The 14,492-nt window shown below is 56.8% G+C and overlaps 1 protein-coding gene across 22 annotated transcripts in view; it reads left to right on the forward strand.

The window, feature by feature from the left end:
* Window positions 1–10,497: 10,497 nt before the first annotated feature.
* The window catches only part of ELN (elastin), a 31,208-nt gene continuing 27,213 nt past the window's right edge, over window positions 10,498–14,492 (forward strand). For 10 of the 22 annotated variants that reach the window (XM_043561317.1, XM_043561319.1, XM_043561340.1 and 7 more), the window contains exon 1: window positions 10,501–10,682. In XM_043561317.1, coding sequence (XP_043417252.1) covers window positions 10,601–10,682 — 82 coding nt within the window. In that variant the 5' untranslated portion in view covers window positions 10,501–10,600. Of the gene's footprint in view, window positions 10,683–14,492 lie in introns of all 22 variants that reach the window. The other 12 variants (XM_043561322.1, XM_043561321.1, XM_043561333.1 and 9 more) reach the window with 5 other exon arrangements.

Here is a 14,492-nt window from a genome sequence, read left to right on the forward strand (position 1 = left end):
AACCAAAGGGTCTGCTCTCGGGAGAAGGTGCAATGAACGTGTGGATGGTCAGGGAAGGAATCAGAGCATCCAGAGGGATTAGTTCCAGAATGTTCCTTCGCTGCACTTGGGGCCTGGCAGGAAGGAGGAGACTAGGGTCTTCACAGAGGCTAATTAAGTCAAAATGAGGTCGGGGCGCCTGGGTGGCGCAGTCGGTTAAGCGTCCGACTTCAGCCAGGTCACGATCTCCCGGTCCGTGAGTTCGAGCCCCGCGTCGGGCTCTGGGCTGATGGCTCAGAGCCTGGAGCCTGTTTCCGATTCTGTGTCTCCCTCTCTCTCTGCCCCTCCCCCGTTCATGCTCTGTCTCTCTCTGTCCCAAAAATAAATAAAAACGTTGAAAAAAAATTAAAAAAAAAAAAAAGTCAAAATGAGGTCATTGAAGGAGAATGGGTGCCCTTGTAAGAAGTGGAGATTAGGCCACAGACATACACAGAGGGATGACCACACAGGACACGGCAAGAAGGCGGCCATCTTATCTGCTAGCCAAGGAGAGAGGCCTCGGGAGAAACCAACCCTTCATCTCGAGTGTCAGCCTCCAGAACAGCGAGACAATAAGTTCCTATTGTCTGAGCCCACCCCACCCCCCCAGTCTGTAGTCCTTTGGTTATGGCTGACTAGTACACCCTCTGGTGGCTCCTCCTTCTTTCCAGAAGCAGCAGCTGTGGGTGGAAGATACAGGTGACCTTCACACAGAGGGGTCTGATGGTCAAGGTTAGGCCCGTGGTTCTCATGTTTGAAGGCACTCATTATAGCACAGATCGCTGGTCCCCCCACCATGTGTCCGAGTCCGAAGATTGGGGCGGGGCCTGGGAATCTGCGTTGCTAACAAGTTTCGTCCCCTGTGGTGCTGATGCTACTGCTGGTCCGGGGACCGCACTTTGAGAACCAACGATTTTCGCGCTCGTTAAACCCTGAGAACCGCGGGCCAGACAGCCGGAGTCCCCTGTGGGAGAGTCACTTGCGGAGATGGGCCATCTGGCTCCAATGTTTTGCAAGCTCTGCTGTGCATCAGAAGGTCTTGGGAAAACCTCGGGCCCTAGACCAGTGGTCCGGGGTACGGCCTGGGCAGTGAGACTTAGAAACCCCCACGGGTTCTGACATACAGCTAGAGGACGGCACCTTCTCCGCTCTGCACAGCCATTGTTCAGAGGGGGGTCCGAGCCTGAGCGGGGAGGTGTTACCCAGGGTCACACAGCAACTGGGGCGGGTCAGGGAATGGATGGGCAGGGACCCTGCCTTCCCACCAGAGTGGCCGTTTCCAGGATTTCCACGCCCCCAAAGCCCTCCTTCAAATGAAATGTTACTCAGAGCCCCAGTATATAAACCACACAAAACCATGTCCGCCTAGGTATTTGTTGTGTGGGGCCAGGAGTCATGCCCACCCAGCAACCCCACCTCTGTCTTCGGGAGCGAAGTTCTAACTCATGATGTCCTCCCCGGGGCGGCACAGGGAGGCCACCCTCAGGAGTCTGGAGGGCTTTCGGGACAGGAGCACGCATAGTCCATACCTCAAGAACAATGTGACCCAAGCTTGGGGGCCAAGACCCCAGTTCTTATCAGCTTGGCGAGACCCTGATGTGTAGCCAAGCCATGGGGGTCAACGAGGTGTGTCAAAGGGCGGAGGTTTCCCTGTCCCCACCTGTTCACTGATACATTTACTCCACCACACTGTGAGCGTCTCCCCGCATGTACATGGACAACTCGTAAATAGGGATTGCAACAGCATCTTGCAGACTTTCTGACCGTGACATGCAGGACAAGAATCCAGGGCTCACACGCAAACACATGTAACTCAGACAAAAAAATTGAAGACAGCAAGGCTGGTCCGGTCACAAGTATTACCCTTCATCCATTCCATTCCACCCTGTTCTCTCCATCTTAAAATGTTGTTCCTGGGGGCTTCTGGGTGGCTCAGTCAGTTAAGTGTCCGACTCCGGCTCAGGTCATGATCTCACAGCTTGTGAGTTCGAGCCCCGCATCGGGCTCTGTGCTGACAGCTCGGAGCCTGGAGCCTGCTTCCGATTCTCTGTCTCCTTCTCGGCCCTCCCCAACTCATGTTCTCTCTCTCTCTCTCGTTCTCTCAAAAATAAACATGAAAAAAATTCTTTATTTTTTATTATTTTTTTTAATGTTTATTTATTTTTGAGACAGACAGACAGCTGGTGAGCAGGGGAGGGCAGAGAGAGAGAGGGAGACACAGAATCTGAAACAGGCTCCAGGCTCCGAGCTGTCAGCACAGAGACTGATGCGGGGCTCGAACTCGCAAACGGTGAGATCAGACCCGAGCTGAAGTCGGACGCTTAACCGACTGAGCCACCCAGGCGCCCCGAAAAACAATTTTTTTAGTAAGTAAGTAAAGTAAAATAAAATGCCGTTTCTGAGCCACTAAATCAATTTCACACCCACCGATGGGTCACAGCCTACAATTTGAAAAGTGCTGGTGGGGCGTGAAGGCTGAGCAGGAAGGGCCAGCATCCTCCCAAGGTCAGTTACTGGCGGGTTTTACCCAGGGCGGGACAGCTGGGATTGTGTTTCCGGAAGCTCCCCGGCAGGCAGACAGGCAGGCAGCCCGTGGGTGGGCTGAAGGGCAAAGGCCAGGGCCTTCAGTCTTCCTGCCTTTGCATACACCACCCGGAACACATCTCCCTGGGAGAGAAAGGAACAGGTTCAACTCTGGTATCATCTCCTCCAGGAAGCCTTCCTGATTACATCCCCTTTCCCAAGACTGCAGGTGCTGGTGTCCCGTCTGTCCCCACCCCTCCCAAGACCAAGGCCCAGCCAAAGCAGGCAGCTCAGGAATGTGGAGACCAGAAGGAACGAGGGAGGAGATAACCCGGGCCCAGCGGGAGCCCCTGGCCCAGCCTCGCTTGCCTCCCACCCTGCATCCTGGCAGCTGCCCTGTCCGCCCCGTGGGACCCGCCTGGCGCCACAGGGATCAGGCCAGCTGAGGGTTCCGGGCATGGGTGGAGGGGTCTGCCCAAGGCAGGGAGCGGCCAAACGTGGTGTAGGGATGGAGACCGGCAGAACCCAGGAGGAAGAGAGCTCCCCGCCCAACAGTGTTCCCGGCTCAGGCTCTTGGAAGGGGTCCTGGGCACGATGGGCTGGAGGAGGTGAGCCGATAAGGGCGCGCAGGAGGGAGCACTGCCCTGAGCCAGGCAAAGGGAGCACGGACCAGGCAGGGAAGGCGTAGACAGCTCTGCCCACCAGCTCCCAGAGCCAGCACAGGAACAACTGGGGTGCCCTGCCCAGGGAAGAGAGGGCCGTGCATCTCCAGATGTACCCCAAAGCTACGGCCGTCACCCCGTCAGAGAGGGGAGTAGCTGCCAGGGTAAAATACTCCAGAGGCCTCAGTTCCAGGCCATAATGCCTTTGGGTGACCTTGTGCACCTCTGAAAGACTCCGTTTCCTCACCTGGGTAGCGGGTTGGTTTATGGAGCCGGGAATACCTGTGTGTGTCCATCGTGTGTCCCGTCCCTCCTGCAGCTCACCGGGCTGCAAGTCAAAGCGGCCAGAAGCCTTCTTCTCTGGGAGTGAGTATTCTAGAAGGGCAGGAGGCCTGGAGCCCGGGGATGGGAGAGACCCCTGGGGGCCCAGGAGCAGGTTACTACTGCCAAGCATCCCAAGAGATGGCCCAGGCCCTGGGTTCCCCAGTCCGATCACGGTCCCGGGGTATGCAAAGGCACCGAGGCTCCGGTAAGATCAGCGAGGCCAGGGGCCATTCACCAGACACCTGGATTTGGGTTGGGGATGGAGGGTGGGGACAGAGAGACCCAGTTACTGGGATGGAATTTACTGCTGTCTGGCCATGTGACAGGGGCTCCGAGTTAAAATTAAAAAGATCTGAAGGAGATACAAAGAGTGCTCTTCCTGGCTGTCCGAGCTCGCAGACAGGGCTCCTAACCCTTGTGTTTATACTTGGGATAATAATATCCCCAATCGCAAATGGAGATGTGCTTTGTAAACTGTCAAGTGTCAAACAAACGAAAGGCGTGTTCTGGATTCATCCGTCCTAGGTCCCTGGGGAGGCGGGGGGAGGGGGGGGGGTTGCAGAGTCTGCCCGGCCAGCAATGTTCCCCCACAGACAGCAGCAGACGGCTCAGGAGGCGATGTGGGAACAGCACGGGGCAGAACAGCACGGCCTGTCCGGGACACCCACCCCCCAGCGCGCATCGGCCAAGGACCCAGACTGACAAATGACTCAGACACACAAACACCCAGGCCTGGGCAGAGGCGAGGCGTCGCACAGAGGCTGCTGGATCGGAGATGAGGGGCTCAGGAGCCGGGGCGTGGGGGCGGTAGGACGGGTGGAGGTGGCGCTCGTGGGGAGGGGGCCTCTCCCTGGGCCTCCCTCCCCTCCCTCCAACCTCAGCCATCGGCCCTGGTTGCCTCAGTGGTGTCATGGAGCCCATCGTGCATCTGAGCACTTGCTTGTATACATGATGCTTACAGACATGAGTTTTCAACCTCAAAGGCTTACAAAGAAGACCCCTGTGTCCATAAGAGGCAACTGGGGTTTCTGGGGGTTAATTCGTTAGCATCGATGTCACCACTATTGGGTATTACTCGGTGATCTGTCCAAGCTCACGTGCTTATCAGTGATGACCACCTGCAGCCTGCAGCCTGGGAGAAGCAGAAACACCCTGTGCTAGAATCCCAGCCCCCTCCCCAACTTCCAAACTGCCTCTGAGAACCTCCTGTTCCTCCCTCAGGCTAATCCTGCGTGATGATCCAGACCCCCGGGTCCCCGTTTTTAAGTGCAGACCCTTTATGCCCAGCAAAGTCTGACATCTGCCCCGTTGGCAGTTCCCTCCCTTTGCTGGCCCATAGTCGGAGAGGTCCCTGGCTGCCTCTGGGCAGGGACGGGCCACCAAAGGCCTTTCTCGTTTTCCAGCCAAAGTGTCAGTTCGAGGTGCTGTCTCGTACCCCACCTGCTCTGGCTGGGTCACCAGCATGAAGCAGGACCTCTCCTCTGGGGCTGCCTGCCAAGGTTGCGCCCCAGGCCTCGCCCTCCCCATCATGCCCTGTAGCCTTTGAATAACGGGATCCCGCTCAGGCTCATCCTCACCAGTCCCCCTCGTGACCTCCACCTGCGTTGTCTAGTCCGGTGGCTCTTGGCCACACATGGCTACTGAGCGCTTTAAATGCGACTAGTCTTCCAAAAAATAAATAAATAAAAATAAATGCAACTAGTCCAAACTGAGAGATGCTCTAAATGTAACCTCCACGCCAGTTTTTTTTTTTTTAGTTGAGTGTAATTGACGTATAACATTTGTTTCAGGGGTACAACATGATAACTTAATATTTGTGTATATTTGGGTTTTTTACATGTTTATTTTATTTACTTTGAGAGACAGAGAGAGAGAGAATCCTAAGCAGGCTCCGCATTGTCAGCACAGAGGCTGACACGGAGCGCGAACTCACAAACCGCGAAATCGTGACCTGAGCCGAAATCAAGAGCCAGATGCCTAACTGGCTGAGCCACCCAGAAGCCCCCATATTTGTATATATTGTGAAATGATCACCACAATAAGTCTGGATAACATCCATCACCAGATACAGTTACAACCATTTTTCTTGGGATGAGAACTTTTAAGATCTGCTCTCTTAGCCATTCTCAAAAATATAATACAGCATTTTTAAATGTTTATTTATTTTTGAGCAAGAGATGGACAGAGCATGATCAGGGGAGGGGCAGAGAGAGAGGGAGACACAGACTCTGAAGCAGGCTCCAGGCTCTGAGCTGTCAGCACAGAGCCTGATGTGGGACTCGAACTCACCAGCCGTGAGATCATGACGTGAGCGGAAGTCGGCCATTTTAACGACTGAGCCACCCAGGCGAGCCTATAATATGACATTGTTAGCTATAGTCTCCATTCTGCACGTTACAGCCACGGGGCTGATTTATCTTATAACTGTAAGTTTATACCTTTTGACCACCTTTCCCCTTCCACCCACCCTGCAACCCCCAACCCATTCCCTGTATCTGCGAGTTGGGGGTTATTTACTTATTTACTTATTAGATTTCACGTATAAGTGAGGTCATACGATATTTGTCTTTCTCTGTCTGACTTATTACACTAAGCATGATACCCTCAAGGTCCGTATGTTATTGCAAATGGCAGAAATTCTTTTCTTTCTTATGGCCGAATAACATTCCATTGTATGTATACATATATTTTTTTCTTTGTCCGTTCATCTTTGGTGGATACTCAGGTTGCTTCCATGTTCTAGCGATTGTAAATAATGCTTCAATGAACATGGGGTGCAGATGTCTTTTTTTTTTGAAATGTTTATTTTTGAGAGAGAGAGAGAGAGAGAGAGAGACTCTTAAGCAGGCTCCACGCTGTCAGCACAGCGCCCGACACAGGGCTCGATCTCACGAACCACGAGATCATGACCTGATCTGAGACCAAGGGTCAGATGCCCAACCAGCTGAGCCACCCGGGCGCCCAACAGATGTCCTTTACAATTAACATCTTTGTTTCCTTCGGATACACACCCAGAAGTGGAATTGAGTCCTACACCCCAGTTTCAAGACTTAGAAAAAAAAAATGTGAAATATAGAGATACAGCGTATCATTAAAATCTATTTTTACTTCCTTTTTCTTTATTTTATGGGGCTATTAGAAAATCTAAAATCAGGGGCAGGTTCTGGCCTTAATGTCTGCAGCTGGGTCTCTCCGATGAGCGGGGATAGATCAGGCCGGGGGAAGGGGTGTTCTACCTTGTTGCGGATTCTCTCCAGAAGTGCCTACACTCGAACCCAACCTCCCAGCCAGCATTCTGTTCCCTCCCAAACCTCACTACAGGGGCTCCCCTGCCCCTGTAACCTTGACCTTATTTTAACCCACGGGATTAGCTGAAAGGAGCCATACCCACAGGGAGGTGGAAATGACAGACAGCAGGGGACCCAGGCAGTAGGAGGGGGCACAGCAGGGGTCGTGGGTCCCGCTAACACCAAGCTGTCCCCAGGCTAGCTCTGCAGCAAATGCTCTCTCTTTCTCTATCTCTTTCTCTCCCTCTGGTTCCAGGTCCCACGCAGACAGCGCATCCTATAGTCAACGGATAAAAGGACCATGTGTAGACAAGGAGAAAATAGAAACCACACCCGGACCCTGGGGGTCAGTTCACGTCAGCAGCCTCTGCCCGTGTCTCCTGGAGGGCACAACTGTGCTTTTATCCCACACTCTTGGACAACAGGGGAGACAGAAATGGGCCCATCCTCAAACGACCTCCAGGGACAGCCAGACCAGAGGGGGCATAAGAGGAAGCACCAAGCCCAACCAAGAAGGCTCCCACCAAGGACCCTCAGAGAGGCTGGGGGCAGGGATGCAGAGGGCACAGACCCGCAGGGACAGAAGCTGAGACTAGGGGGCCTTGCCAACAAAGGCCCAACGTCCAGCCTTCCAGGACAAGTCTCGGAGCTAGGGTCCAGCCAGAAGGGAGGCCCGCCAAGAGGAAGGAGAGCGTCACTTGACTCTCTAGTTGAGCTGGGTCATGCAGGGCCTTGAAGGCCATACTCAGAAGTCTGGACTTTCTCCAGAAGGCGGCTGAGGGTTTCTGAGCAAAGCAATGAGAGGCTCAGAGGTGTGTGGGGCTGGCCGCTCTGGCCTTTCTAAACTGGGTGCACCTAGAAGACGTGGAAGACAGATAGAGGGGGCCGGTCAGTGACCCCCCCCTCCCCACCCTGGGATGCCCAGCAGCGAATGGGCGGGTGAGGCTTGTCAACGTTAACAGCCAAGCCAAGCTCACCCAGGACGCAGCACACTATGCAGCCCCCTGTGGACAGTGCTACGTTCATGACCTTATTTAATCTATGCAGCTATGCGGGGAGGTGGGCACAGAGCAACTGAGGACTGCTAGGTTTCTTGAATGTATGTGTGAATGAACGAACGAATGTTGGCTAATAACTGTAACCCCCAGTCCTTACATTATGTACTGGATGCATTGGGCTAAATTGCACCGATGGGTTTGATTCTGGATTGAAGCTCCTTTCGAGGCATACGGAGCCTCGTTGGATACATTATTGGGCCTGCTATAAGTGAGCACCGGATGCTAAGAAGAAGGGGGCCCCGGGTAGGGGTGGCGCACAGGGCCTGGCCCTGCGGGGAGAGGTGTGGCCCGGCAGCCCCGAGTCTATCCCTGCAAGCACCCCTCCACACCTCTCCTGGATCTCAGGCAACAAGCACTCTCCTGCTGGCTCCAGCCTCTCTCCAGTCCTGGAATTAATAAAGACTCTGAACAGACTGCGGTTTGCAAGTCTGAAAGCCGGTTCCTGCCCACGTCACTGCCCTGAGAAGAGTGGGGCCCATCTCCTCCCCAGCACCCCCTCCCTTCCCCCTTCCCGGGAGTTGGGGGGGGCACGCAGATGCACCCCATAGACTCCCCTACCCACGTGCTAGCTCATCCTGGGCACTGAGCCTCAAGACCCCGGCCCCGGAGCAGCCCCTACCCCCACCAGCAAAGGCTAGTTCGGGCTCCTGACCTCTTTCAGCTACCCCAAAGCATCCCCGAATAACACGCACTGGAAGTAAGAGCCTTGTACACTTACTGTGTAGACGGCTTCAAGCCAGTTCTCCTCATGCACCCACCTTCTTCCAAACTCCGGGCGCAGCTGCTGTCTGAGACCAGGGAGAGGGAGGGATGGCCCAGGGTCCCGAGGTGGCCCAGCAGACAGCCAAACCTAACAGTCACCCTAAACACAGCAGTGGGCTTGCAGAATGGGCGATACCAAGAGTAACACTGGAGTGGTGGTTCCTGCAGCGAACGAGGAGAGAGCGTTTGGGATCTGGCAGGCACGGCACAGAAATATATGACCACATTTTATTTATCTTTGCAATAACCCTCCTAGGCAGGGATATTTATCACCCTCTGACGGATGACGAATCTGAAGATCTGTGAAGAGGCTACCCCGGTAGAAAGTGCTAGAGTTGGAAGTTAGCGGTAGGTTCGCCCGAGGCCAGTGCGTGGCCTTGCGAGACCTCCAGGCTGCCACAGTGCTCCTGGCTGGAGATGGGGTCCTTTGGCTCTTTTGCTCAGAGCTGGGGTGGCCTCTCCCCCTCACTCCCCATCTGGGAACAGGGGAAAGCTCACAGAACTTGTGGCCTCGACTTTTTCCCCTCGGAGGCTCTGATGAAGGCAAGTGTCAGTTTCCCTCTTCAATCCCCGAGCTCCCAAATTTATCCCCCACTTTCAGAGGCTGGGGAGGCATGACCTACCCCACCCCAGAAAAATCCCCAAGGTCCTCATCCTGTGTCAGGCAGGCTGGGACCACCTGAGTCCTTCTGGAAATGCTGGTCGCGGCTGTTTTGGCGCAGGGCTGCCCCCTCCTGGCCACCAGAGGAATGTCAGCCCCCCGGGCGTTCTCCCCGGGGCCTGGGGAGAAGAGGCAGTCTGGGGACTCTGAGTCTGGTCTGCATGCTAACAGCGCTCAGCGTTGAGACAGATAGGGGCTAGGTGATAAAAGGGGGGCTGGGCCACCTGTCAGTGTGGGTGAGGTCCCCAACTCCCCGGTCCCCCATAGAGCACCTGGGGACCCTGCCTGAACTTCACCAGACACCGTGGCCTACACAGGCCTGCGTGTGGGACTGTGACCTTGATCTGTGACGAATGGAATCCCTGTGGTGTGTCAGGATCCCCCACATGTCCCTCAGATGTCCCAGGGGACAACACCAGCATGGTCTTCGTTCCCGGGCGGCCATTCCCCTGGTGCAGCCCGTCTGCTCTCGCAGATACGGATCCCGGACCTGTGCAGCACCCCTTCCCCAGCGGCCAGGCAGGGGAGTGTGCCCTTACCCAATAAGAGTGGAGCCCTATAACGTGTCAGGGTCCTCCTTCCTTTCCCCAGATGCCCCGGGGGACAGCGATCTCACCTTCCAGGCCATTGTGCTCACGGCCCCTCAACCTCAGGAGACCTGGGCCCCAGGCCTCGGACCCCAGACCTGCCCAACACCCCACCTCCCCAGCTTTGGGCAGGGACCATCTCTGACCAGACCTGGGGGTGTTGAGGGGAGTCTGGAGGGCCAGGGTGGAGACAGAGGCGCGGGACAGCTGGCCTGTGTCCCCACACTGGGCCCGGGGCCCAGCCGGAGGGGCGGGGGCCTGGCCACTCGGGCCTCGGCTGGGGCCGGATTTTTGGCTGGGCTGCAGGGCCCTCCCTCCCGCTTCCTCTCCCGAGGGCTGTCCTGGCAGAGGCCCCCCTCGCACTTTCTGGCGGGAACAGGGCCAGCAGTGAGGGAACAGCTACAGAGGGAAAGCAGGAGAGAGATGAAGGAACTCTGTGTGTGTGTGTGTGTGTGTGTGTGTGCGCGTGTGCGCGTGAGTGTGTTTTAAGGAAAAAAGCCCACAGTCCAGTCCAGTCAGACCCAGCCTGGGAGGCTTGTGAGCCGGGCCTTTCGTAATTGCCCCCCTCCCCGCGGCCCCCTCCCCCAGGCCTCCCCCTTCTCCCGCCCTCCCGCCCGCCCTCTCTCCCTCCCTCCTTCCCTCTCAGCCGACGAGGCAGCAATTACGCTTTGGGGATAAAACGAGGCGCAGAGAGCGGGCTGGGGCATTTCTCCCCGAGATGGCGGGTCTGAGAACTGCAGCCCTGCGGCCCGGAGTCCTCCTGCTCCTGCTGTCCATCGTCCACCCCTCGCAGCCTGGAGGTAGGCCTCACCCTGCCCCCCGGGGCTCGCCGGCAGCCCGAGGGCCTCCCGGCCAGGTGGCCGGACTGACAGACCAGAGGGCGCCCTTCATCCCGCCGTCCTCCAGGGGGTCCCTCAGCCACTGGATCCTCAGAACGGCCCCTCCCGGGAGCCAGCCCGTGCAGAGGAGGAACCTGTCACACAGACACCCCGAGACTCAGGATGGTCCCAACCGTGTCCAGGTTCTGCCGCTCCGACGGGGCTGAGGACCCCTGCTCTGTCCTGGGAGCTCCGCCAGTGTGGGGGGTGGGGGGGTGGAGGGGGTCTGGAGCACACGCTGGGGAAGGGCCGGTGGGGGGTCCCGGTGGGTGGTGGGGCACTGGCGGTTTGCACACCTGTGAACCCGGCGGGGTTGCGCACATGCCCTGAGGGCAGGGGACCTGGGTTGGAGGCCAGCTCAGCCGCGGTGAGCTGTGTGACCTCAACAGGTTCCTTGTCCCCTGGGAAGCCAGGACCCCCCTCTGAGGAAGGTCAGAGTCAAGTAGATTACGGGGCTGTGGGTTGGAAAGCCTCTGCTGTGGTCTGTCCCTGGTGAGGAGGGCTGGGACATCTGAGCATCTGTGTGTGTGTGTGTGTGTGTGTGTGTGTGTTGAGGTGGGGGTTGAAGGGTATGTGACAGTGCCTGTTAGCATGTGCAAAAGTCTGCCACCTGACAAGCATGTACACGTGGGAAATATGGTCTCCAGGTGTGGATTGTCACTGTGCATATGACTCTGTGTGTGTGTGTATGTGTGTGTGTGTGTGGTACAGAACACAAATGAGGATCAGGGAAGCTGGGGAAGGTATTCATCTGGCAGAGGGAGGGTGGCCAGTAGCAGAGGCTAGAGGGGACCTCGGAGCAGTCCTGTACGTGCTCTCTGTTAGGCCACAAGGGTGCCCTCTGTGGGGCCACTGCACACCTCGAAGGACCCTAGGAGTGGCTCCCAGGGGGCCCCCGAAGGTGCTTCTGGCCACAGGAAGAGAGGAGTGCAGACACTTGAGCCATGTGGTGGGGTGGCCTGGGTGGGGTCAGCTTTCTGTGGGAGTCCTCCCCGCCTTAGGAACCAGACCCTCAGTGGGGCCGGCGTCGGGGGGCACAGGATGGAACAGGGCCAGGCCAGAGGGCCGGAGTAAGGGGCTGGGGCTGCAGGAAATGTTTCCGTGACATTGACCAGCCAGACAGGACCCCAGAGAGCAGAGGCTTCCTGCACAGAGGTCAGCTCCCAGGCCCGGATTGGGGGGCGGGCAGGGGGGAACACGCACACCATCGGTTGGGCCCCGCAGGGGGAGCGAGACAATCCCAGAGGACCAGCCACCCCAGCGCCGAGAGCAGCAGCTCTGGGCCCTCCTGAGCCTCCTCCCGGCTCCCGCAGGTGTGGCCCCCGCACACCCGTCTCTCCAGACAGTGCCACCAGCTATGCAGCGTGGCAATTAATCCCCTCAAAAACCCTAAGAGTTGAGCCTATGACCTTCTTTTACAAATAGGGAAATGGAAGCTCAGACAGCCAAAGGCAGCTCTGAGGGGGTTAACACCGGCCAAAGGGGGTTAACACCAGCCAGTTCTCTGCCAAAGAGTGACGGGTGGATGCAGGGCACCGGGCGACGCTTGGGAAAGCCCATGCCCGAGACTGAGTCCTCTAGAGTAGGCACACCCTAGAGCAGGTGCCGTCAGTGACACTACCAAGCCTCGACCGCCCTGCTTCTCTTCTTGCACATAAGTCTCAGCTCTGGCCCACGTGGTAGACCAGCTGGGTCCCAGGAAGGAGGACGTGAATCCATGCCATCTGTTGGGGGTTTTGCCCAGGGACTACCAAAATCTAAAGAGGTCGGGGTGTGGAAAGGGGTGTGGAAAGGGCCGTGCGTCTACACACACACACAGAACCGCCCTCCTGGCTCTCCTGGGGAGCCCAGCTTCCCCCTGCCCTCCATTGAGACGATATCACCCCCACGAGTTCCCCAGCCCCCAAAGAACCATACTGTCAGTGGAGGGGGCTCCCCAGAAAAACTGGTGGCAAGGGGTGTCTAGACCCACTCAGGATAGCTCCAAAGTAGCTTTGAGGACCAGCTGTCCCAAACCCCTATGCCATTTATAAAGGGAGAGAGAGAGAGAGAGAGAGAGAGGGTGGGGGAGGAATTAAATCAGACAGAGTTCTGTCTCCCAGGACCCAGAAATAATATCAGCCTTTTCTTTTTCTGATTTCGGAACTAAGGATGATTTAGTACAGGGCTTGTCAGCCCCTGGCTGAATATTAGACTTAACTGGGGAACTTTAAACAATTCGAATGCCAGGGTCCCACCCAAGAATTCCTGCTCTCTTTGGTCTGAGGAGGAAACTGGACGTGGAGGTTTTGTAAAAACTGTCCAGGTAACTCCGATGAGCCTCTGGGGCCAAGGACCTCCGGCTGAGCTAATCTGCTCTCCGCATTTGCTGGGGCCAAGGCAGGAGGTCAGACGTGCCCAGGGGAGGGAGGGGACAGAGTCCCACACTAGAGGACGGATTGTTTTTGAAAAGCCCTTGGCAGGCTTTCTCCCTGCAAACAATAAACAGCTTCGTGCGGACTGATCCGCTCCCCTGCCAGCCCCCTGGACTTGGGCTTGGCAGAGCCCCTTGCCAAGGCCTGCTGGCCCCATGCTCATTCTGGAACAGCCTTCTCCACATCTCTGAACCTGAAGCCCGGGGGCCCAGGCAGAAGGCCCTGCGTGTGACTGGGGTCAGCTGTGGGTCCCCGGCCAGGCGCCTCATCTCCCAGGCGCTTGATTTCCCTGGCTGCAAAATGAGGGAAAACATCCCTGCTGCATTTATCTCCTAGGCACAGTGGGAGGCGTCAGCCACGGAACATCTGCAAACATCAGATAAGGGGACTGTGGGGATGTGAATTGCTCAAACGATAGATCTTCGTATTCGGACGCACTTATTCGGGCTGATTGACGTTTATCATCAGTGCCCGGTTTTAAGGTTTAACTTTCCCTCTCGCTACTCACCCCCACGTTCTGTCTCCTGGGCACAGCAGGCGTGAGTGATGGAGGAAGCAGCTAGGGACGGGGCGGGGAAGGCCCGGAAGAGTCCCAGGAAATCCAGGAAGGCTTCATAGCAGAAGAGGCCTTTGAGTTAGATCCTGAAAGAAAGGTCAGCGTTTGAGGGGCTGACTGTGGATGAGAGATGAGCCTGGGCCCAGGGGGCCCTGAGAGGCAGAATTGGAGAGACGGGGGGGCAAATTCTATCTCAGCAGAAAGAAGACCTCTCTGCAGGTAGGGCTGACGGTGTCGGGAGGGGGTGACTTTCCTGTCACTGGAGGGGTGTGAGCAGAAGCCCGGGGGGCGGGGGAGGGAGGGATGTTTGCGGAAGGAGTTTCCACCCAGGCCAAGAAGACTGTTACGATCTCGGAGAGTCTAGGATCCGGATTCTAAGACGCAAGAGACAAGTTCCACCCTGGGCTAGCCCGCGAAACAAGCCAAACCCACATAAAACAAGACAAGCATATGCTCCAAGCCAGCTGCTTTGGGCCAGCTGAGCAGTGAGAGCCACAGGCCCAGGGAAGGCAGGAAGGGAAGAATTTGAGCTCAGTCTTGGAGGAAGGGCAGGACTGGGGAGCAGAGAGGCATCCTGGCAGGAGGATGCGCTCTCGCCAAGGAGGTAAGAAGGAGGGTGACCAGCTGGAGCACGAAATGAGGCCACTGCCTTTTTGAAGGCCCCTGACCGACTCCTGTCGTCATCTGTTCTCACCTCCCCTGCACTTGCCCGGAGCGGGCAGGGCGGGGATCCTTCGCACCCCCCTGAACCTTCTCTATTTC

The sequence above is a fragment of the Prionailurus bengalensis genome, chromosome E3 (genome assembly GCF_016509475.1).
Source record: "Prionailurus bengalensis isolate Pbe53 chromosome E3, Fcat_Pben_1.1_paternal_pri, whole genome shotgun sequence".
Lineage (NCBI taxonomy): Eukaryota > Metazoa > Chordata > Mammalia > Carnivora > Felidae > Prionailurus > Prionailurus bengalensis.